This window comes from Oxyura jamaicensis, chromosome 18 (assembly GCF_011077185.1).
Source record: "Oxyura jamaicensis isolate SHBP4307 breed ruddy duck chromosome 18, BPBGC_Ojam_1.0, whole genome shotgun sequence".
NCBI lineage: Eukaryota > Metazoa > Chordata > Aves > Anseriformes > Anatidae > Oxyura > Oxyura jamaicensis.
Genome location: NC_048910.1, coordinates 8,784,596 through 8,808,455, shown reverse-complemented (window position 1 = coordinate 8,808,455; position 23,860 = coordinate 8,784,596). Strand labels below are relative to the sequence as shown.

Genomic DNA, 23,860 nt, shown 5'->3' with positions numbered 1-23,860 from the left:
CCTGGGTACTGGCAGATCACATTACATATGGCACTAGGGGGAAGGGTGAGAGAATATGAATAATTCTCAATTCAATGAGAGGAGCGTGAGCCGTGCAGCTGCTGCAGTTCAAGCAAGCCCTAACAGCACCAGCCATTGCTTTGGGTCAAGGGATCATACCATTTCAGCCTGCTTCCTGATTTGTGCTTCATCCCAGCTGCTCTCCTCTCCCTTTAGTGCCTGCCTGCAGGAACAGCTAGCTCTCTGGAAGAAATCCAAACACAAGGAGAAGAGGTTACATGTGCTTGAGGGAAGTGACAACACAAGGCAGTTCACTGCTTAGTCTAGAAGCATTCAAGCAGGGTCACCATCTACTAAAAAGAAATACATAAATACATAAATAAACACTATTCAGAAGAAGGATTTCTTGGATGGGACAGCCAGGAGTTCAGGTATGCTTCAGCTTGCTTGATTCCACATCTCTGAATCAGACAGACTTGTGGTGCCAGCAGCTGACAAGTCAGCTGCTTCCAGGAAGGGCTGCTGCAGCATCCATGCTGGAAGGGACCAAACTGTCACCCCATCCCCATCTCACACCCAGCCTGGGAACTCTAGCTCTTTCCTGCTCCCCAAATCTCAGTGTCCCATATCAGGCAGCCAAGGCAAAACCACTGCCACAGGCTGGGCAATCTTCTTATGCAAACGAACTCAGGGTAATTGGGACAGTTGCAATGAGTCCCTGACAATGTTTGCCTTTGTGCAAGCCCATGACAAATACAGACTGAGATGCTTGCTAAGGGTGGGGGCGAGAGGGGGCTGGGCTGGGGGACAGGGGTGATAAGGACACAAGTCCTGCCTAAACACAGTGATGCTCTCAGAAGCACGGAGCTGACAGGTGAGGAAGGAGGCACATGCTGCAAATAAAAGTCACTGACTGGAAGTCTCACAAATATTCGGGGAAATAGAGCCGCTGTGGCAGATCTACAGAGTTGTCCCCCACATTACAGCCACAGACAGAGGAAATTCCCCAGCCTTCATCCAGCTAAGTATCTTAGTCCACAGGACTCAGGTACCCCAGAAGAGCTCCCACCAGAGCCAGGTCCGGACGTAACACAAACACGCCATCCGGAGCAGGCACTGACAGTCCCACACCAACTGCTCTGCTTCGTGGTTCTCTCGCTTCAGCCCCATGAATCTCATACATGGGCTCTATTTTTGTTGTAGCCCTCAAGGGCCTGTGCAGCAGCTGTGGAACAAACCTCCACAAAAAACTACCCCCCCCCCCCCACCCCTGCTTGGTGGTCTTTTTGTCTCGTGACCTTCCCCACACAAACACAACCCCACAACAATCAGACAGGCAGCATAATGTGCTGGCTCCGGCTTTCCCAGCCCTTCAAGGCAAGCTGGGAAGGGAAGGGAGGGAGAGCTGAAAGGATTTGGGGACGAAGAACGGATGGGATGGGCAACGAAATAACAAGCAGTGTTGTAATTCCTACTTGCATGGTTCCATAAGCCAGAATAAGAATGGTTGTAATGAAAGAAATAAAAGAATCTTGGAGCTATCTCAAAGAGCTTAAATTGACTGGGGAATGCCAGCTTGTGGGATTTTCATCTAAAAAATCAAATCCACCAATGTTTCTATCTCCTGTGAATATCTTTTAACATTTCCTCCAAGAAGTCCTAAAAAAATTGAGCCCCTTGGTGCAAATTCTACTGTTTCTTACTTGGCTATCTGTGAGATTCAGAGTATCTGATAGATCAGATACAAGGTTTTCCTTTAAACTGATAGATTTATTTATTTATTTATTGCAACAGCTCTATCTGTAGACAGCATCAACATACATGGAAACCTTCCCTGATATAACAGCTTGAAAGCACAGAAAATTTCTGCCAGTCTGTCCTAAATATGGGGGAAAAAAGTCACTTGTACTACTTGCAGCAAGTAGTAAACATGCCTCCAGACCACATGTTGTCCTCGCAAGGTAACAGATGCCCTTTGGTTACTGCAGGACATGCCGCCTTTGGGAAAGAGCAGCAAGGGTCTCTGAGACCTTGTCAGAGGCAGATCAGGAGACTAACAGGGGCAGGGGAAACTCCTGCCATTTGAAATGCCCAGGGATACTCCCCAGCTCCTTGCACATACACAGGAAAAGACCAGACCCCACAAGAAATCGAACCGAAGCAGAAACCATATACAATCTCTCAGGGCCTAGTTAACCTCTCAGTGAGGTTAGTGGGACCTTTGGCTATGCTTCAGGGCATTGGAAATACAGACTTAGCGCCTTTACAAGAGCAGAAGGCTGTGCTTTTGGAAATCCTGGCACTCAAGGTGGAAAAAGAAAGCAAGCAAAGCTCCAAGAAGCACTTGCACGATTTACTGACAAGTTAGCCACCTGGGGAGCATGTTACAGTAAGAAATGACCTCTCAGCTCCTGCCAGCATGCCACATGATGCTGTTATTGCCCACATCCTTGATCAAAGTGCTGCACAGTAGAAAACCCCCTGATGATCCAGGTATGGAAACACTTTCATGGGATGGTGCAGACAATGCAAAGAGACTGAAAGTCTCAAAAAAGGCTGTACACAGCTGCTGCGTGCATGAGGCCATGCAGCCGGCCCCAGTGAGGGGGAACAGAGCTGTGACCAATTCTTGCCCGTGCCCTGAGATGAACTGGAGTAACTGGAAGAGCAGCAGCAGTGAGCAGACACACAGCTGGCAGACTTCCCACTGCAAGGATACCGCCTCCTGTGAATCCACTCCAGCCTTAATCCCCTGTGGAAACATCCCATCAGCGCCACGCTAAGAGGCAGTCTTTCAATCCAGATGCTAACAATTAACGACAGCAAAGACAAGGGAGAGACAGATAGAAAAATACAACCACGTGCTGCTCATCACATTAAGGAGGTGTGGAGGACCAAGACAGAAGCCATATAAGCAAGATTTTTAGCCTTGCTGAGCCCTGCAGTAACTACTACATATAAGCATGCATGGGGCAGTGCACCTGCAGTGTCAGATGTAAGCCAGTTTCACCTGCACCGCAAGCCACCTGACACGGGTCCTTCACCTTGGTTCTGTTCCTGCTGTCCCCACCCAGCAAATCGGGTTCTTTCACTGCCTTCCCAGAAACACGACAACCCACAGTCATTTCTTCACACTGCCAGATGGAAACACTGCTCAGTCTAACCCTGGCACCCATCCTTGTGGATACGGGACTCACAGAGTCGTCCATTAGTACAATAATGATAGACTTTCCACAGCCAAACTCAGCTGGCTTGAAATCATTATCATTTAGAGAGGCTGTAGCCAGAGAAGACACTTGCTAGCAAACCATTTTTTTCTGACAGGAAAGATGCTGGCTTTTAGCTAGGCTTGAAGCCTGGATTCCACAGTAGAAATAAATAAATAAATAAATAAGTCATTGAAGCCTCAGGGAAAGAGATAATTTGAGCCTGGATATTCCTTTCTCCTTGGCACAATTTTACAGTGTGTAACACAACTTTCTCTCTGAGTATTTGCTACTGTCCTTCCTAAGCCCAGGTTTGTAATAAATGATGAAGAGCTGAGGTATTTGTGTCCTAGTGCTCAAGGGAAAAGCGACAAGCAACAATGATTTCAGATTGCAGCCTCTTATCATCATCATAACCTCATGTGCTTGAAAAGTGGAATTTATCACATAAACACTTTCTCAGGAAGGGGTGCATGGTGTGTGGGTTTGTTTTAATAAAATCCTCAGCAAAATAAATCAAGTATTCCTGGGTCTGCATGCTTGAAGAAACACTGTAAAACCAAGATCAGGAGAAGTCCTTACCCTTCTAAAATCAGAAATGAAATTAGCATGGAGCCCAAAGGAAGCAAAGGGGGCCCCTTCAGAGGGGCCAGGATTTCATTGTGTTTAAAACCACACAGTGGCAGATCTGTACCTACTTTAAGGACCTACTGAATCCTTTTAGTCCTGTACATCCCTCCACGGAAGCCTAATAATGGAAATATACCTAAGAAAACTTGGCTTTTCCTGAAGAACAGCATCTGAACAGATCACTGAAGATACATTTCTGTGGATTTGATCTGCAGTGCTTTGTTTTCAAGTATCATTGCGTTTCACATTTTCACAGCTTCTTTGGAATGGTATTTGTTATAAAACAGTGTAAGCAATGCTCACAGACAAAAGAATTGCCACCGCTCTAAAACCATAGGGCCTCACCATTTGTGTTGTTTTTGTAACAAATACAGCCTGAGCCACTGAATTCCAAGTAAGAGATCCTCAGGCAACTTAAAAATTCAAGCAAATTGCCATGCAACATTAAAAGCATTCATTTTTATGAGCATCAAATTCCACCTATTAAAGGATCAGTCATCCTCTGCAGCTACCGATTTACATATCCAGCCTGCAAGCTGCTGAGGGGCCACTGGACACAAAATTCATGAATACATTAAAATCCAAAAAAGGAAAGTAATGTCCATCATAATTCAACTTAATGATCACATTTTCTTTACAGGAAGCAGGACAAAGTCCATGTCTGACAAACACACACCCCATAAAGGCACCCAGATGTGATGAGACACTGAATCCCCTACTTAGAGGCTGTAACTCTCTCCAGTTACATCCATGGCAGCGTTCACACCTGAACCACATTCAAGCCCCATGCAAAGAGGGAAAATCCTTTGAGTTACATATTCACCAAGCCACTAACACCCGCACATCGACTAAATTCAAAGGCCTGATCCTCACTATGGAAGAGGGTTTATCTGGACATACCCTAGACAAACTCTCAGCCCTTTTGCCAAACCAGGGAGTATTACCAGTGTTAATATAAGAGCTCTTTTGATCTTGTAACAGCTGGAGTGGCACCGGTACATCTATTATTCCTCATGGAACAGCCGTGATCTGATATCACACCTACATTTCACTCTGTGTACTGCTATCTAGAAACAGATGTAAGAGAAATCTTCTCATCAGTGTGTACAACTTCTGTCATCTCAGACAGGTGAATGACCCCCTCCAGGGTCCAACCCACAGCCAATTACAGCTGTGGCAAGGAGCAGGGTTTCTATTTCAAGCCTGTTGAAAAGTTCACTGGGTGCTGCAGGCAGAAGGGTAGGCACAGGAGAAGGTGTCCTGTAAAAATGTTCTCCTTTTTCTTAACTGAGCACCACATAGGCAGGCAGCACCTTGGGGAATGAGGGACAATCCCAAAACCAAAGGGTTGCCTGCATCACGTCACAGCAATAAGCAACTTTTTAAGAAAAAAACAGCAACAGCAAAACCCCTGCAGATAATCCAATTAAGACAAAGGATAAAGCCACAGAGGTTTATCAGATCTGAGCCATTAGGTCTCTCTCTGCTGCTGACATATCTGGTAAGCAACATCATCAAGATGAAGATCGAGATGAAGGCCAGTCAGAACCATCAACTTGATCTAACTAGCCCTAGGAAAGAGGCTTCCTCCTTCCCTGCTGCATAAGGCAGAAGAGGGGAGGAGCACATTGCAGGGCAGGTGGTCAGCGGGGCCCAGAGCTTGGCTGCCCCCTTAAGCCTCATCAGGTGCAAGAATGCTGTGACTGATGGGCTACCTTAAGCAATCCTTACAGCAAAGGACAAGGCTATGTGTGCAGGGTGCTGAAAAATGATCCAGCAAGGAAAATTTCTCCCCGTAAAGCTGCAAGCAGGTTCCCCTTGCCCTGTGTTTCATTAGCTGTAACTCTGCTAATGAAGGCAGCAGCAGGGCAGGTAAGGACTTACGGGGCCACCAGCACAAAGACCACCTGGGCTGTCATACATGGCACCTTCAGAATTGGGAGCCGGAAGAGAGCTGGGCTGGACTTTGCACTGAATCAGCTCCTGCAGAGTCCAAGGGACAGGGACAGACACAGCAGGGTTCAGCACTGACCAGGGCACGCTGTCCCCTGACTAGGGATTTATGCCCTCCAAATAGAACGCATCCAGCCCACTTCACAGCTTCAAGTTCTGATCTAAAGTTGCATTGCAAAACTGAGCATGCTGTTTGCCTGACTCAGAGCTGCCTGTACTGCTATATCTGCTCTCCTTCCTTAGGGCAAAAAGAAGCCGGTTTTCTTGGCCCTTATTGTTTAGACAAGTGTCTACACCTGGCAGTGATGACTTGCTATCCCCTTCATCACACCTGTGGGTGCAGGACAGTCAGCACAGAAGGACAGACCAATTCTAGAAGGTGACTTCACCTTTGACCCATCATAGTGGGCTGAGGCATAGAACAGCAGGGAGAGGAAGAAATTTTTTCTATTCCCATTTCTTCTGGACAGGGAGAATGTGTGGATCAGAAAGTCATCTTCTCTCCTGGGCGATACATGCCAGCCTTTCAAGAGGACAGATGGAGCAGTAACTCCAATACAATTACAGAACTGTGCTGAGAATGAGAGAGAAAGATGAAAGGTACACAAGTGCCATTCTACCAGTGATGCTGATCCCTCTCGTTGCCAGAAATGTTTTAAGAAAACAATCCCTAACCAAGTGACCGTCATATCCTGGAGGAGAACTGGGTCTCCAATACCACTCTACCTCACTGGACTTTGTGAAGAGTCCTGCTAGACTCCTCCGTTAAGGTCTTCCTCCTTCACGGTAAATTATTCCCTCTTCTTGGTAAATTCTTCAGTCCAAGGACAGCAATTGTCACTGTTTCTCAGTTCCTCAAAGGGACCATGTTCAATACCGTCCTAAATCAGAACTTTTGCCCTTCCTGTAGGAAACTTTATCCTTTCTTTAAGGGTATGGAGTTTTATAGCAATCAGCCGTGAAGCCTGTCAGGAGAAAACTACATTTAATACTCTGGACTGGAAACAGAACATTTCAGAGTAAAAATAGCTCCCTTTTTCACTGTCTGCCAGATCTGGGAGGGAGGTGAAAATCTACAGGGACTTCATTTGATGTGTGAAAAAGCAGAATTCTGTAGCAGCGAGTATGCACACACTTATTTTAGGTCAAATAATAGCTCTGCAATAATACTTAGCTTGGAGGAGAAAACCAAAGCTTGGACTAGACCCACGCTATCTGGAACTGAGTACACCGTGACAATCCAAGTGCATTCACCAGAAAAAGAGGGGAAAACTTTTAAATATATACTTTAGAAGTCCCATCACATCGCAGTTCTTCTGTCTTTGAGTTCTTTTCTCTCTCAAATTCCAAGTATCTTCTCCTCTTTCAGCCACCATGATGTCTGTCTTACCAAGATATGAGAAAAAGACACTGCTTGACTGAGGTCTGGGCACAGACCTGGCCAGCACAACACCTTTCCCCCACAGCACCTAGATCCAGACAGGCCCCCTCATTCCACAGCCATGCAGTGGGGCAGCAGGCAGACCCAGTATAATATGCAGTCTTCCTCCCTCTCTTCTCCACCAGGGGAGGGGGACAGGCCATACATCACATCTAGCTTTCTGAGGAACCAGAGCTCAAGCCTGCCCATCTCAAATATAGCAAACAACTGCATTGCTTACTCCAGAGCACCTTATATGTTGAAAAAGGGCCAGCTCTGATCTCTGAAGCAAAGGGTTATTGATCAGAAGAGAATGGCAAAGCTGTATCATGTGTCCTGGTGAACAAAGGCTCTGCACAAAGCTCTGCTACTAGCTAACCTGATAGACCCTGGCAAGGGAAAAGAGGAATCAGCACATGTAACTTTGACTCTAAAAATGCAGGCAGGTAAATATCCAGTAACTACGGGGTACTGAGTAACGCAGGAGTGGTGGGACAGGAGTAGGGCTACTTCAGCAATCGGAGTGGGAAGCATGGCCAGCAATTCCCTCCCTCCTGGTACAGGATAAGCGAGGCTGGATCAGCTATAAGATGCTGATAAATGTCTCATCGTTGGCAAGGAACAATACAGGAATATTCAAACATCCCTTCTCTGATATAACCGTCACAACTGGCACAAACACAGCATCCTTATCAGAGAAGGCAGGCCCTGATAAGGGCTGACTGCTTCCTTGCTAACATCAGAGAAACGCCTCAGTGTCCCCAATGGGAAAGAGCTCATTCAGCTACAGTATCACTGGGAACAGCAAGCACAGCGACCTCAGAAAGCCTCCAGAACTCGCACTGCGGAAAGCATCCTTCCTTGAATGAACTGCTTTGGCTCGGGCTGCCTATGTGTAATTCAGGTTGGTTTAGACTACAAGAAACCATCTAATGCAGCTTTGTGTCAAACCTCCACCCACATATCAACTACATAATTAATAAGGATGAGAGAGAACATTACTCCAAGCTGGTATTCAGATCCTCAGCAGTGGCAGAGCCCATCATATGCTGTTTGGCTTTAGAAGCCAGCAAAAGGAACGCATGCTTGGTCATTAAATACAGACTTATAAGCCCATAAAGTCCCTGTTGCTTGCAAGCGCAGAGTAATTTTTTTGCATGAAGTAGTTTGTTTTGTGGTAGGCCCAAAAGTTAATTAGTTTTCCCGGTTTTATTACTCCACATGGTCAAATAACAGCCTGGAGCTAACAGCCAGTTGGAACCGTGTAAGGTCCAGAAAATTCTCACTGTGCTTTTCAGGCCTGTTTGCTACAACCATAAATCAGCAGCTAGCAAATGACTTCCTGCTCCAGCTCTTCTTGGCCACCAGCACCAGTCCTAAACGATCCCATAAATCAATGCAGCAAGGGCAGCTCTCAGCTCTGGGGCCACAGAGGGAATAAGGCTGGAAGATCTGTTTCAGACACACATGACAACCCTTTGAGAGACTTTCCAGCTATCATCACCCTGGGAGAAGTCTCTCTAGGCACCTGTTTCATTGCAGATCACGAATGCAGCATTTACACCCCCACCAGTTTCAGCTCTCACCTATACTCATGAAGCTAAGGTGCTGCTGTGCCTGCCACAGAAGCTGTTTCGTATCTAGCCTGACAGGTAGATAAACTGGCCACGGCCCTCATTCATAAACAGATGTGCCTTCGGTCTCTCCCAGGGCTATACCAGACAATGAATGCGGACTGGAGGTTCCAAGAGGTGAAGAAGACACAAGGAAGCCAGCACAGTACAGCTTCTGGGATCCAAACTGACTGAATAGCACTGTAACAGTTACCCTCAAGACAAAAAACAACTGTGGTGGGGATGCCCAGCACTGCAAAATCCTCCAAAGAAGCCAATGTACGCGGTAGTTTATAGAGCTTTAGAAGAGACAACACCAGGACATGCTGAAGCTATGCAAACAACCCTAGACACGTACTCATAGGCACTGAGACATCCCCAGGTAGTTGCCAGAGGTGGCAAGTCAAAGTGTGATGAAGCAAACATGCAACTCAAAGATTCCTCAGACACAGCACGGAGGTTGGAAGGAAGTTATCCCTCCAGCCATGGCCTCCAGGCACAGCTCATACAGCAGAGACAGCAGCAACAGGAGCATCATCTCCCCAAGGGGGGTGCCTAAATGCACCAGTCAATGCAAACCAAACATTTCTCCAAAAAACAAAGACTACAGTTACAGGGCACTTGAAGGTAAAATGTTTGTGCCTCCCTGCTAATGGGGAGGAGAACCCAGAGACATAATTCCAGTCCTAACAAGACTGTGCAAAAGCAGCTCCTCTATTAGCAGCCAAGAGGGAGTAGCTGTGGGAAGAGGCAGCAGTTCAGAGGAAAGAACCACAACAAACACTTTCATTTTCCTCCCCAGTGCAAACAACTAAAAAGCAACATCATTCTGCCGAGGCCAAGATGCGTAAGTTGCCATCATTTCTCAGCGTGAGGGTAAGTAAACCTGTGAGAGGCATGGCAGGGAAGCCAGTGGAGGGAAATGGGTGTTTGACTCTGTTGCAGGGCCAGGAGGCAAAACTGAAAAACAACTTTGCTCTCCAAATGCCAAAGGAGGCACAGTGTTCTGCTGTCAGCCCCAGCAAACCATACAATTGATGTTAGGCATAGAATGGGCCTGGGACACCCATCACGATTGTTTTCAAGTGCTCTGCTAGACAAAGTCAGAGCACACAGGATAAAGTTCTCCAGTTGTTTTTGTGAAACCTTCCATTTTCCACCTTATATAATATCAATCTCTTCTCTGTCAAAGGGTATACGTGGAGGATTATGGCTCACTGGCTGTAGGCTGTCATCAGCAAGCAGTTCCACTACAATTACACATCACAAACAAGTATGCTACACAAAGCGAGATCTCCATCATCACTGGCACCTAATCACAAAGGATGGCAGAGGCAGAAGTTGCATTTCCTTGGGGAACAGCGCCTTGAAGAAACACACGTGGCCAGAGGTTTGTTGGTATCCACAAACAGCTTTGCCTCCAGCAGCCTCACTTATTTTTTCCTTGTGCAACTAAGGAAACTCCAGAGCATGCACTGCTTACAGAGGATGTCAAGTATCCAACAGCATGAAGAACAGTTCTTTGGGGGAAGATTGATCTTGCTTGTTTAACATCAGTTTCATACATCATTACTCTTCTCACCAGCAACACAGGGTCACTGCAGACAGCTGTTCCTAAGCAACAGGAATATACTAAGAATACATATATTCTCTGCATCTTGCTAGTGCTGGGAATTTCATTTTTAGAGCTGAAGGAATTCAAGGTCCAAGTGAGACTTCTGTGCATTCACGATTCCCTGGCAAAGGGAACAGCCCCATAATGAATCACTGCTAATTAAGGTCACTTCCAGATCTACATTTCGTTACTGGTTTGTGCTTTTCATACAAGAAATAAGTTTATATTGGGAAGTTCTGGGTTGGTTGCAGAACAGCTGAGAGAGTAACAGCAGCCCTTGTACAAGACAGCCCAAGGCAAAACAAAAACAAACAAAAAAAAACACAGTTTCTAGACAGTTCTACTCCAACAGAGCATCCTCTCAAAAATAAAACCAATCCCCCAAACACACTCGCTTTCACACACATACACACACACACACACACACACACAGACCAACATAACAAAGGCACTTTACAGACTGAATTACCAGGTAGCTGCTGGAGGGATGGGGTATCCAAGGCCCACTACCTCTCTGTAGGAAGCAAGGCTGTTCAGAGGAGCTTCCGGGAGCTGGATGGTCAGATCTCATAGAGGCCACTGGAAAAACTTTGCCCCGTACAATGAACAACATAAAAGCCAACTTTTCCACTTAAAATTACAACACTGTCAGGGAAGTACAATTAGAGAGATGGAATCTGGCCAGGGCAGAGAAAATCATGACCAGTCTCACAAAAAGAAAGTATCGGGACTGGTGGGATCTCAAACATTGAGGACTTCACCACGCATTTCAGCATGACATGTTGTCTCTGGTGATAAAATAGCCCCAGCATCACCATGAGAAGCTGAACTGGGGGGAATCCACCACTCAGGTGATTAGGAGAGGAGAAGGGTGTAGCAGTGATTCTCCCAGGTGCAAGAGCCTGAGCTGGCAAATACTACAATGTTTGAATCACACAAAATTCCAGAGGATTCAGAGCTCAGATTTCCTCAGCAGCGTGTAAGTACACTGGAGCAAGAAAACAGCCTGTTGTCTGCACCCCATCAACTTTGTCTCATGGTGTGTTGGTAGCAAGCTGATTTCAGACCAACACATTGTACGATACCTAGTGAGGAGGCGGAGAGTGATCACAGCTTCCTTGGCTGCTGTCAAACTCAAACACGCCCACTACTGTATTTAATTTGCAAACGTGCCCCGGTACACTCGCACTGAGTGCAAATACAGGAAGGCAGCAAGACCATCATACCTCCTACCACAGAGAAGAAACGCTTGCTTTCCAGGTCTGGTAGAGAGCAACTTTAAAAGCCTGTAAATGTTACAGGTATGAGTGATAATGGCTTGGAAAAGCACCTCCAAACTGTTTCAATTCTCTAAGCAGCTGGGTTTGTTCCTCTGGAGACAGGATGATCTCTTCCCCCTCTCTCCCACCCATCATAACAGAGTGCACACTACCAAGCACAATGCGCCAGCTGATTTCCAGGATCAATCCAGTCTCTGTTTACAGCTTTTTCCCCTCCTTTCTTTTAAAGGATGCAGGCTTAAATGTTCTTATTGCTTCAGTGATTTTCTATGTGCAAGACAGGATTTGAGAACAATGCATTAGCAAGGATCTCTGTGCCTAAAAACCAGCCCGCATATTCAGCTGAAATGGCTGTGTACACGCTACCAAAGCCTCTCACTGCAGCTGGGATCAGGCGGCAGCAGAGAGACAAGGGTCTGAACACAGCTTGCTCTCCCTCTCGGACGCTGTAGGTTTCCAGGCAGCTCCGCCATGGAAGGTACACAAATGTGTAATGAGTAGGAAGCCTCCTGAGGCTTTTACAACTCTAGAGACATCAAGCTGCCAGTAACTCACGGGCTGTGTAAGACTGACTCAGCTTCCATGTGCTTTTTCAGTGAGTTTGTTATGATTCCTTAAAACATTTCAGATGCCTCCTTCTACCAGCACAAGCTTAACAGTGTTGCGTTTGTTATGCTGCTGAGGTCTGGTTCCTGCTGATGGCTTCTACTCCCAGCTTCATGCTCAAGGCTATCGAGCAAAGCCAAATGTCTGTGTAAGGGCTGGAGGGGATGAGGATTATCCCAGTAGCCAGGGAAAGGGGAGATGGCACGGCCAATCCCAGCCCATTCGTGCTGCAGGGAAGGTATAAATACAATCCCAGAGACGCGTACACAGCTTAGGGGCTGGCTGCTGCTCAGTGTATTGGAATATTAAGGAGGAACTTGGGGAATGTTTGCTGTTCACCCTGCAAGAAGTGGGAAGATAATGACCTGCAGGTAGCTTTCTCATGCTGGGCTGTCACTCCAGGGTATCATGGCTAACAGCCGAACGTGGGCATAAGCCTTGAAGTGCTAGGTACTGCCATCTACAATAACAGCATTGGGGACAGAAACAGGCTAATCCTGGCAGGGTAGAAGACAAGGCAGTACCCTACAGAGGGAAGTTGCTCAGACATCAGCTGCTCAGCACCTCAGTTTCCCTCCTTGACTGAAAGAAGGAAAAATTCCTTTCCCCCTTTTCCTGGGGGCTTGTGCATTCAAAAAGGCCCCTGGCAGAAGGCAGCAGGGGACTGATAATCCAGACAGCATCAGCAAACCAATCTCCCTCAGCAAAACCAAATTCTCTTGCCAGACCATTCTTCCCTTCAAGTCTGTCTACAGGGCAATGAATTTGAAGGGACTCTTTTCTTCCCAACCCCACAACCCTAAGTGGAGGAGTCAAAGGGTTAATGCTGCATGACAAAGGTCAGTGCAGTTTGGGGGGGGAGGAGAAAGGCGAGCTTTGTGGTCACAGACAGCAGCTCCCTGCTCCCAAAACACCACTTGAGAAATGTAAAGTGATAGCGTTGCTCAGAAAAAAAGGCCTGAGAGCCTTGCCTAAATCCCAGGGTTTTATTGCTCACAAAAGCCCATCCCCTTGAGTCATTAATCGTGTGCTCCATGGCTGGGTGCCTCAAAGAGCAGCAGATGACACATGCCCAGCTGCCACTGACGCCCCTCCTCAAGGTAGCGGGGCAGAGGCAGGTGCACTCCCAGTGCCCTCTGCTCAAGACTAATCTATTTTCCCTTCTTGTCCTCTGCCTTTCATCTTCTCCAGCAGCCCACGCTGACAACTGTAAATGAGATTAGACTTCAAGGCATGGGGCAGATGCAGAACCCCCTCTGTGCATTGCCAAGAGACCCTTGTAGCTTTTAGAGCGTCTTTCCCCTTTACAACGCACAGCATGGTGGGGGGGGGGGGGGGGGGGGGGGTAGTAAAAAGAAGCAAGTTTCTTGCCACATTCACAGAAGCGTCTAATAAAACAGACAAGGCAGACCCTGGCTGTAGGGCCTGGATGCTAATTTTTTATTACCACGGACAGTCTGGCCACCAGCACCTCTGGCTGTTTCCTATCTCCAGTCCCTCTAACCTCCTCTCTGCAGCACCACTCAGCCCCAATGTGGACACAATGTGCCAATGAGCCTTAACCTAAAGAGACAACAACAGCCCAAAATCCAGGTAAGGGCACAACAGCAGCATATGACCCTGTGATCAAACCTCCTGCCCATGCTGCTGCTCTCACAGATATTGTTTCCTATTCCTCATCTCACAGGTTCTCCTGCTCCTGCTCCCAGTGTCCCACACAAACCAGCAGGAAGACACAAGCAATTTGTCAGAAAAAGCACTGAAGTCTCCCGACACAAACCACTGCCTGGAGCTCAGAGACCTGCCTGTCAAGGTCTTCCAGCCGCAACCAGCAGGGGTTAGCCAGCAACAATAGTCAGGGAACTTTTCAAAGGGGCGTGTGATGTTTAGCTCAACAGTGCCCCAGTAAACAAACTGGAATGTCTTTTACAGCGTGAGAAACAGCTCGTCCTGCCTGTGTTAAAGACTATCCTGAGAAAAGCGACACGGTTAACATAAAAGATCATTGAGTTCAAAAAATTCCCTTTCTCAGTTACCACCAACCATGATCATAGCTGGCCCGATTTTAAGGGTTGCTTTGCAATTTCAGTCGTGCAGGAAACAGCCCTGGATTTAAGACGGCTGCAAGGTCGGCGTATTTTCATGCTTTAGAGACTGTGGCAGAGCAGGTTCAGCTGCACCCACTGCTGGTAGTGTCAGCAACTGAACTCTTCCTGACAAGTGCACGTCTGGTCCAGAGTATCTCTACAGCCTCATTTCTGAGCTCAAGCTTTCCATTAGCTGCCTACACAGAGCGGGTAACTTGGCATCTCTCTCCATTCCCCATAAACTCTGTTCATCTGTTGCCATCACACCCACGTACAAGTCTCAGGAAAGAATCCAGGATTCCTAAAGCAGCTGCAACAAAAACACAGCCTGGATTGATAAGCAATAGCATCAAGGTGCTGAGCCAGTGAGGAGGGTCTTTTGGGAGAGTTTTGCGTGTGGCTATTTAAAACAAGTTTGTTGTCATGACTACAAAGCAGGGTACGGGTGAGAAGAATCGAGCACTCCAAGATGAGGGCTGATAATGTTAATTCACCCTTGAAATCTCAGCAGCCGTGGGGATGGGACAAACAGAGATGACACAAGCTCTTGGCATCTAACAAAGCTAAAAGCCACCTTCAGAAGGCAGGTCTGTCCTAATACCGAACACCATCCTCTTAGATAGTCCCTTTCACCCAGCATGGCCGAGGGCTGGATAATACCGATTAGTTGCAGTCATCTCTAAAGCAGGGACGTTGGGGACATGGAGGCAAAAAAGGGCACCCAAGGCCTTATAAAGGATGCAGCAAGCAGGAACTGTCAGTCCCACAGAAGACTTGCCTGCAGTCTCACTGTTTAGCCATCATATGACTTGGCTTCAGCTAGGACAGTGAGATGTTCTCATGTCTGCATGCAAAGGAATTAACTAGGAATCTTAGTAGCAGAGAGAAGCGTGAAATTGTCAGGACGTGCTACTGGAATTGTCTCACTTATAAGTTAACCTGAAGAATAACAACAAAAAAAAAAATTGTTTGGCCAGTGAAGAACAAATAAAATAAACCCCCAAGTGACCGTGTAGGAATGGAGAAAAGCAATGTCATGCTCTGCTTGGAGCTTGGCTTCCACACAGAGACAGTGTGTGCTGAGCGCTCAGCAACGGTGCAGGCTCTGCAGAAGGCAGCAGATGCGGAGCTAATGTGTGTGTGTGGGTGGAGGGTGCTTATGAGCACAATAAATAAATGTATGAATCCCTATAAAAGTTCCTGTATAAAAGTGAGTTAGAGCTGCCCAAGGGCCATGGCCTCATAATAAAAAATGCATCTTTTAGCATGGCATGAAGCAGCAGCTGTACCGTAACTTCCTGGCAGCAGCGCTGAGAAGCCGCTTGTCTGCCAGCTCTGAAACACTTGGGTGAATTCTTGACCCCACTAAATACAGAAGGAGCTCTGGTACTCAGGATTTTACTCTGGGAGGGGCTTATTTGAGCCTTGAAGCCTAGGAAGTAGAGCTGGACCTAACTTTTTGCCAATTTTCAGTTCTTTTACTTCTTTAAAGAAGCAATCTGACAGTGGCTGGAGATACTGGTGTCACTCACTGACAGTTCCCAGTGTGACAGAATACAGGTGGATCAAAGTGAATAGAAAAATTCCTCCAGAAATCATTGTCATTCACTCCTCTCCCCCAAAATAAACAAACAAAAAAAAAACAAAAACAAAACAAACAAAACAAAAAAAAAAAAAAAACATAGTTTTATGGTTGAACAGCAATTTTCATCAAGAAATCCTGAATTTTTAATTTAAGCAGTTTAGGAGGGAGGGTCAAAAGCAACTATAAAGAACCCTTTAAATTTTGTACGTCTATGCATAAAACTATTTTTTTGTCAGTAACCCTAAATGCAAGTTTTGTAAAAATATCTCCCCCCAGGAAAAGAAAAAGCATTACTAACAATTTCATCACCTGCCCCCCCACCAAAGGCGAGGAGGGGAGGGATTACTGCCCCCTCCCTTGCTTCATTTACCATCACCGTAAATCACCCTGGAAACAGGAGACTTGCAGACTCCCAGCCTGTGAATTCCCAACTGCTCTAACACATCCTCCAGGGTCTTCCCTCGTTCCGTTGCTCTCTGGGGAAGAGGTGAACGCTGAAGCCCCTGCATCCCAGCAGAGCGGGTGACTTAAGCCTTAGTCGCAGCCCATGAGTCACAAAGATATGGGGCACATCAACCTTTGGTCACCCACCTCCACTCTGCACACACGTCAGGCCAGGTCAGATCTCAGAGCGAGAGCTGCAACTCTTCTGAGTTTCAACACACAGACTTTCTCTAGCTATTAAGACATTATCATGTTTCACGTGGATGCCAGTCAGAGCTAAACAAAATGCTCCCCTCTCCTACCAGCACGGAGCTGCTGGGAATAGCAACCTTGTTCCATGACAAATAGCATCTTGCGATTCACTGCAGGCTAATTGCATTGCATTGCTGATATTGCGCTCGAGGAAGACGTCAGCGCCTTGGCTTTGCCCACAGGCAACAAGGACGTTATTGATTTATTCAGGACTTACAACTAGTTGTCACAGGTTGCATTCTCTTTGATAATAAAGCCTTACAGATGAGGCTTAAATTTCCATTGCAGCCCTAATTGAAACTTAGCTAATTACCAGTCCTGCCTCTGCAGCCCATTCCCTTGTTCCTGAGGTAGTTTTCTGTAAATCCAACAGTCAAACTCCCCTCCCTTAAACAAAAAAAAAGGGGGGGGGGAGAGAGAAGAAAAAAGGGGAAAAAAAAAAAAAAAAAGACCTCTACTACACGAGCAAGTCCAGTGGGAAATTACCCATTCCTCTCTTTGAGCCTGAGGTAGCTACCAGCCAAGATCCCCATCCCACAAGGACTCAATGACTTCAAAGGATGCTTGTAGAATCAGACTTCAAATTAAGGCCAACTTTTGAGACAGAAGAGAATTCCAAGTGGCTGAAACATTCAGCTCAGACCACAAACAATTTATCTTGAATCAGTCTTCTGAGTGGCAGCATTCCCTATGAGCCCCAGCAAATTCAAACACACCACGCAATTTAGGTGTGATCAACAATTAGAGTAATCTAATTCCCAACTGCCAGTTGCTTGACTGTACAACAACAAACGAACTGCAGTCCAGACACGTGGATTAACAGTTAGTCACAGCTAACTGGGTACAAACGAGCACTCAGAGCAGGCAGTCCAGTTACTAGTGGAATGATAGCTAGACCCCCAAGGTACCGAGGACATCCTTTCACAGAGACTACACTACAGCCTTCAGCTGTAGAAACAAGAATTATCACCTTGTAAAGTGGGGACAAAAATCCCTCAGAACTTTAGGATTGCCAGGTCAACGTCAGCATCATAGTAAGTTCGCTTACAGTAGGTGACATTTACACGCACACACAACCACACAAAAGTTTATGACATCCAGAGAGTGGTGCAGTTTAAAAGCAAGTCAACCCTATAAAAATCCTTCAGTTTATAACTGCTTCCCACTTCAGCCTGGCAGATGGAAGGAACACCACAAAGCAAACATGTCAGTTAAAGCAGCTAAAAGCATAATTTACAAGCTAGAATCCACAACCCAAATTCTCAGCAGCTATAACTCAGAGCTCTATAGAGCTGTGTGGATTTCAGCCAGCTACGGATCTGACCAGAGGCATTTATCGGGTACAACCACAGCCTTTCATACAGAAGCAGATACTTTGCTAATTCTGTGGAAGTTAAAAGCTGCGGGTCCTCCCCTGGATCAAATAGATGTTATCACGCAGAAGTCAGTTCAGCAGCTGGGGAACCATTTCATAGAACACAGCGCTGGTTTTACAGGTCCTAGTTTGCCTGCCTCAAAGAGTAGGCGATCCTTTAATCCACAGAGCAGGGATAGTGCAGCTGGCAGCAGTCGGAGCACCTGCTGCAGCGCCTCAGCTCAGCCCCTGTGCTACAAGGGATGGTCAGCCTGGGCCCGCTTCTCCTCCTGGCTGCTCTGATGAGAAACTGAGAAAAAGGCCCAAAGCATTAATGATAATAATGACTTGCACACCAGCACCCTGGAAATCAGGAACACAGAGCTCCTAAATTGTATGTTAAAAGCACAGAAAATCTAGTACAGAGGAAATTAAGTGCGGGCTACACTCTTTGCTCATAAGACAGACAATATATCAGTTGTTCACATACCTGATCAAACAGGGCTTTCCAGTGCTGAGAGGCAATGCATAAGGGAGGAAAAAAAAGAAAAAGAAGGTATGAGAGCAACGACATTAACACACAACAAACTGTAGAAGTATATTCTAACAGAGAAATAACCAAATGATCTAGTGCCATTTCCAACAGCCTTCTTCATCCCAGAATCACCTACCCTTCCGGGGGAGGAGGCAGGGGGAATCTACCAACCACAGGGAGTACAGTTTTCATTTACAAATCCAAATTAAGACAAACTCGGAACATTCATGTGCTAATTCTGTTTTCTTCTGCTTTGTCTACTTGTGAGTGAGTAAGGAATAAAAGGCTTTTTATCCACAGGGATCAAGACAGCTTGGTGTATATTGAGGGGAGGGAGGAGTTAGCAATGTTTTTTCAGATCACTTTCTAAGATCCTGTGGCCCAGCCGTGACCCACAGACTGCCTTCTCTGGTTGTCAGAGCCTTGCCTGCTCCTAACTCTGGCAGGGACTTGCTGCAAGGCCTTTGATAACCCATCAATTCTCTGAGCCTCATATGTCAACAGCTAAAAAATGGATAATTCCTCTTGCACAAGGTGGAAAGGGGGAAGCCTGGGACTATATTTACCCCTACAACTTTTGTTCCAGATCTGTCTGAAAAGCTGTGCAGAGAAAGAAGGTCCACTTCAGTGCAGACAACCACGTGAACACTCCACCAGTCCTTGTCACTTGGGAACAGAAAGAACAAGCTGATGACTGGCTCTGGTTTATGCTTTGTACAAAGACCAATGTCAAGCCACACAGCCCCATGGAACTGAGGGAATTCCTAATGAAGCGCTTACTTCTCTCTCCTAGCTCTTGGATTTGGGGTCAGCTGAGAAGAGATCAACTTCCATGGGGCAACAGTGTCCCAGGTAACCACTGCTTAGATTCCCCATGAAAAAACCTGCACATTCCCAGTTCTCTTGTCTGAAGCATGTTGTTCAGCACAACACAGTTTCTGCCTCATTCACCTTCCTAGAAAAGCAAAATGAGAAAAATAGCAAACATGAGCCTCATAAAAACAAGTCTCCTCACTGTGCTATATGCAAAGCAGAGCTCTGGTGAGAGCCTTACCCCATCCTCCCAAGAATATTTCCTTTCATATGGTAGGCAAATCTAAAGCAGAACTGACTGGAGAGGCAGTGGGGTATCAGGCCACTGAATTTAATCAGTTCAGCTGCTGGCTCCCCTCCTCCCCATGTCCCCATCCATTTATAAACTCCCATTTATCATCATAAATCAGCCCAGCACTTTAAACAGAACATTTTGGGACTGCCTCAATGCTGGCTTTGTGGTACGCTGCTCCAAGAGCTGTAATGACATCACAGCTGAGCTGTTACACGCTGTCAAGGCTGTGACAGCCAAACATCCACTGTGTAATATTTTTGTGGTTAACAACATATAAAGAACTGACCTTGTGACAGTTCTTGCTGGCCAAACCAAAGAGCTTACATCAAGCTCTCAAATGTAATTATAGAAAATCAACCCCCAGTTAGGTCTCGGGGGGCACACTCATAGCACAGAGCAGTTTGAATTTTCAGAGGTGATGCTCTGTAGCTTGCAGCCTGCTTGTTTCAGCAGGAAATCCTTGGCTGTGGAGAAGGAGGGCATTTATACCACTTCCTGCTCTTCTGACTTGCAGATGATACACGATACCTCAAGCTTCCGTCATATCATCTATTGCCAGGTCTCAGCAGCTTCTCATAAGCAAATGCAACTGTGGGCCCTGGCTCTATTTTCTCAACTGCAGAAAGCAAGGCACAAGAGGCAAATAATAATGCAGATCCCAAGGTAAATAATAGTAGGACACTGCGAGCTGGACCAGACCCAGGCTGTCCTACCTCAAGGTCAAGCAGCACATCAGCAGCAGAACTAGGATAAGAATCTAGATTTCACCAAGGAAAGCTCACAGCCTGTCTACTGTCTCAGGAGCCCAATCCTGCCAGGCACTCAGCACTCAGCTTCTCCTGGGCCCCTGGCAGGATCGAATTGCTAATGGCTGCATTCTTGTAGAGGCTGGAGGAACTCCAAGGGGCCCATGTATATCACAACAGGAAATCTTACTTGTAGACCATCCAGACAAGCACAAAATTTGTCAGGGAATAACAGGTCACAGTCTGAAGTAAGGAAGCACAGGGATTTGGAAATCTGGACTCCTGGAAAACCATCCTTTCCCAGTGAAAACTACACGTACCCCTGCTCAGGCATGCTCCAGCGCAGACTGCCCGGCAGTGTTATAGCAGAGTACAAACTGCATCACACAGTCCCTCCTGAACGTGCAGCGCTCAGGATTACAGCCTGGGGAAAGCAGCTCTACCAAGCAAGTGCACTTCCTCTGCTTGCCCTCTGGGAGGAAAATTCAGCAATCGAATTCTAGGGGATTCAGAAGGAAGGACTGGAAGAGCAGGCACTGCCCCTAAGCAGCCCCCAGCAGGTTCCTCTAGCAGCATCATAAAAATAGAGGCAAAAGGGGATGTGCCATTGCAGGAGGTTTAGTTTACCAGTGCCCCTTTCATTCCCGTGCAAGGTCTGGGAGACAGCCCACTTCAGTAAGACATTCAGTATCACTGCTTCATCCCTCCGTAGGCAGGAACAGAGCCTGCGCTTACCTCTGCAGACTGAGCAGACACTTTGCACGGCCCTCATCCCAGCAGAGTTTGCTGGGAAGGAGAACTGCAAGCAGTCCAGGGCTGCACCAGGAATGCAGATCTGCTCATATTCACTCCCTCCCAGACAGGTGCACAGCGAGCTCCTGCCTCCAGCACCGGCAGATGCAGAACTACGACCTCAGCTCTGCAGGCTTTGCTACTCAGCCTGGCAGGAGCTGATTCAAAGCACACAGGACCACTTGGTGTCCTTCTAGGCTGGGTGAGCAGAGGAGAGACAGCACCAAGTTAACCCACCCTGGGGTGAAATCGCAGCTCAGAGGGTGGAGAGAGGCTATCAGCCCTGCCGAACTTGGGTGGGAAAAAAAAGAAAAAAAAAAGGAAAAAGAAAAAAAAAAAAACTTCCTCCTCTTTGTAGCTCAGGGGCTGAAGAGGGAACAGGTTCTTAAGAACGGGGGTGTTCCACATCTGTCACCCTCCGAGTAGCTGGGACTTTGGAGAAGCTCTCTGTCCCCAGGAAGCCCCTCAAGCCGAGACATCAGCCCCTCTCCTCTAGAGCCGCCTCTGCACGCAGCCCGGTCCCTCTGCCTGCCCTGCCCGGCCAGCCGCAGCTCCCTGACAGCTGGATGCGGGCGGCCAAGGAGCCCGGCGGGGCAGTACCGGGGGACTCCGGGCTGGGGCGAGAAGGGGGAGAAGGGGACTGCGCCCCAGGACGGGGCCGGCCCGGCGGCTGCCGGAGCCCCCCCCTCGCCTGTCGGGGCAGGGAGAGGCGGGAGGGCGGCGGGGACGGAGCCGGCGCCTGGAGGGTCACCGGCCCCGTTCCTCCCCCCGGCCCGGGCTTTCTTTATAAATAGCGTGAGCCGATTAACCCGGCCCGGAGGAAAGGGGTGAAGGCAACGAGCAAAGGAAACTTACATCCTCTGCGGCCATAGGTAGGACATCCTCGGAGTCGAGCACCTCGATTTCTTCCGCTTCTGAGCTGGCAGCCACGGCAGGGGAAGAGCTGGCGTGAGGCTCCGTCAGCCTGTCTCCCATGCTTGGAAACGGTCCCCCCGCAGCCCCCGCCCCCCCCCACCCGCCCCTCTTTACTCCCCAGATCCTTGAAGAAATTAAACCTAGCTGCCGCTTGGCAAACTTTCAAGCGCAGCCGAGCCTGCTGCCTTCATGACTCCCGCAGGCGGGAGGGGAGGAAATCCTCCATCCAGGGAACATCCAATTAGCGGGGGCAGCGCAGGCGGGCGGCATCCCGGCGGCGGGCTCCGGCCGGGGCAGGTGACCCCTCCCCGGGGCGGCTCGGCCACCTCTCGCCTCCCCTCGCCTCCTCCCGCCCCGGGCACGGCCCCTGGGGGCACGGCCAACCCCCCCCGGAGCGGCCCCGGGGGCTGGCAGCGGCCGAGCCCGGCCCCGCAGGGAGGCAGAGCTCGGGGGGAACCCCCGGGAGCAGCCCCGCTCCTCTAGGGGGGCAGCGCCCCTTTTGGTCGACTCTGTTTCCCCCTCTCCGAGCTTCCCTTCGTGTTCCTGGAGCCCCGGGTCGGGTAGAGCAAGCGCAGGCAGGTGGCGGAGCCGTGCGGCGCAGCTGGGGGTTTGGGAGCCAACTTCTCCATCCCGGCGAGTCGCAGTGCGGGGTCGCTGTGGGGTTTTAATCCTTCCCCATCGCTATTCGTCCCTGAGCGTGGAGATGGGTATCTTAACCATCTGGAGCAGGGATTAGGAACTTGGAGAACGCCTCGGCTGAGGGCAGAAATCCAGCAGTTTTAGCTCCTTCCAGTCAAGCGCGGAAATAGCCGGCTGGCAAGGGGGAAGGGCCGGCAGAGCCAGGCTGCTCCGCCCGGTGCCAGCGCCCTGCTCTGCTCTGCTCAGCGGCTGCCACAGCTGAGGGCTGCCCCGGACAGAGGGGGCCGGCACCCCAGACCAAGTTTTGGTGACACGAGAGATCTCAGCCACAAGGACAGAGCCGAGCTAGGATTCCCTCCTTTCCCTACAAATTTGTCTTAAAAAACAAACAGAAACAAGAAAAGGAAAAACCCCAATAGAAAAGCTGTGCAACAAGAACGGGACCTTCCAGCCAGCAGCAGCAGAGCATTCAGCAGAGATCCTCTCTCCCATCCACAGCCATCACAAACTCCTTACTCCATACTCCTGATCACTTTTGATCTGGATCAAATTTGTCCCATGCAGCGATGGGAAACCTGTGCTCCTAGCTTGCAGCTAAAGCACCAGGACAACGCAGTGGTGAATAGTACAGCGTTCCTAACAGTAAAGACCCAGACAGGCTGTTGCCAGTGGGCCTCAGCTTCTTAAACACTAAAATATTCTTCGGCATAGAAAGGAGAACAGTGCCCAGATCTCTGCAGGTGTCCCCATGAGCTACACCTGCGGACAGCCATGCAGAGCAGCAGATATCCACAGCTCAGCAGCCCACGGGGCTGGCACTAATTTAAGGTCAGGACCAAGGGCTACAGTATCTCACAGAGCTGAGCAAAGTCAAGTAAAGGGAATGATCTACTTTGTCACCTAATCTGATCCCTTGGCAAAACCAGCAGGAGAAATCAAACCTGCAAGTGATCTGTATTTTGGGAACAAATGAAAGAGTTAAAATGATCTTATCCTGTATTACTGCCCAACTACTATCCAACTGCTCCATCATGAACATTAGAAAAGAAACTGCTATGTTCAAGGAGTGCTCAGGTAAAA

General features: G+C 48.1%; 1 protein-coding gene across 7 annotated transcripts in view; it reads right to left on the bottom strand.

Moving 5' to 3' along the window:
* The window catches only part of RHBDL3 (rhomboid like 3), a 60,308-nt gene extending 37,320 nt beyond the window's left edge, over positions 1-22,988 (bottom strand). Inside the window, exons 1-3 of one of the 7 annotated variants that reach the window (XM_035342405.1) lie at positions 22,082-22,988; positions 18,536-18,559; positions 160-243 (exon numbers count right to left, since the gene is read on the bottom strand). In XM_035342405.1, coding sequence (XP_035198296.1) covers positions 160-243; positions 18,536-18,559; positions 22,082-22,201 — 228 coding nt within the window. In that variant the 5' untranslated portion in view covers positions 22,202-22,988. Of the gene's footprint in view, positions 1-159; positions 244-18,535; positions 18,560-19,974; positions 20,239-22,081 lie in introns of those variants that run through there. The other 6 variants (XM_035342402.1, XM_035342400.1, XM_035342403.1 and 3 more) reach the window with 6 other exon arrangements.
* Positions 22,989-23,860: the final 872 nt, after the last annotated feature.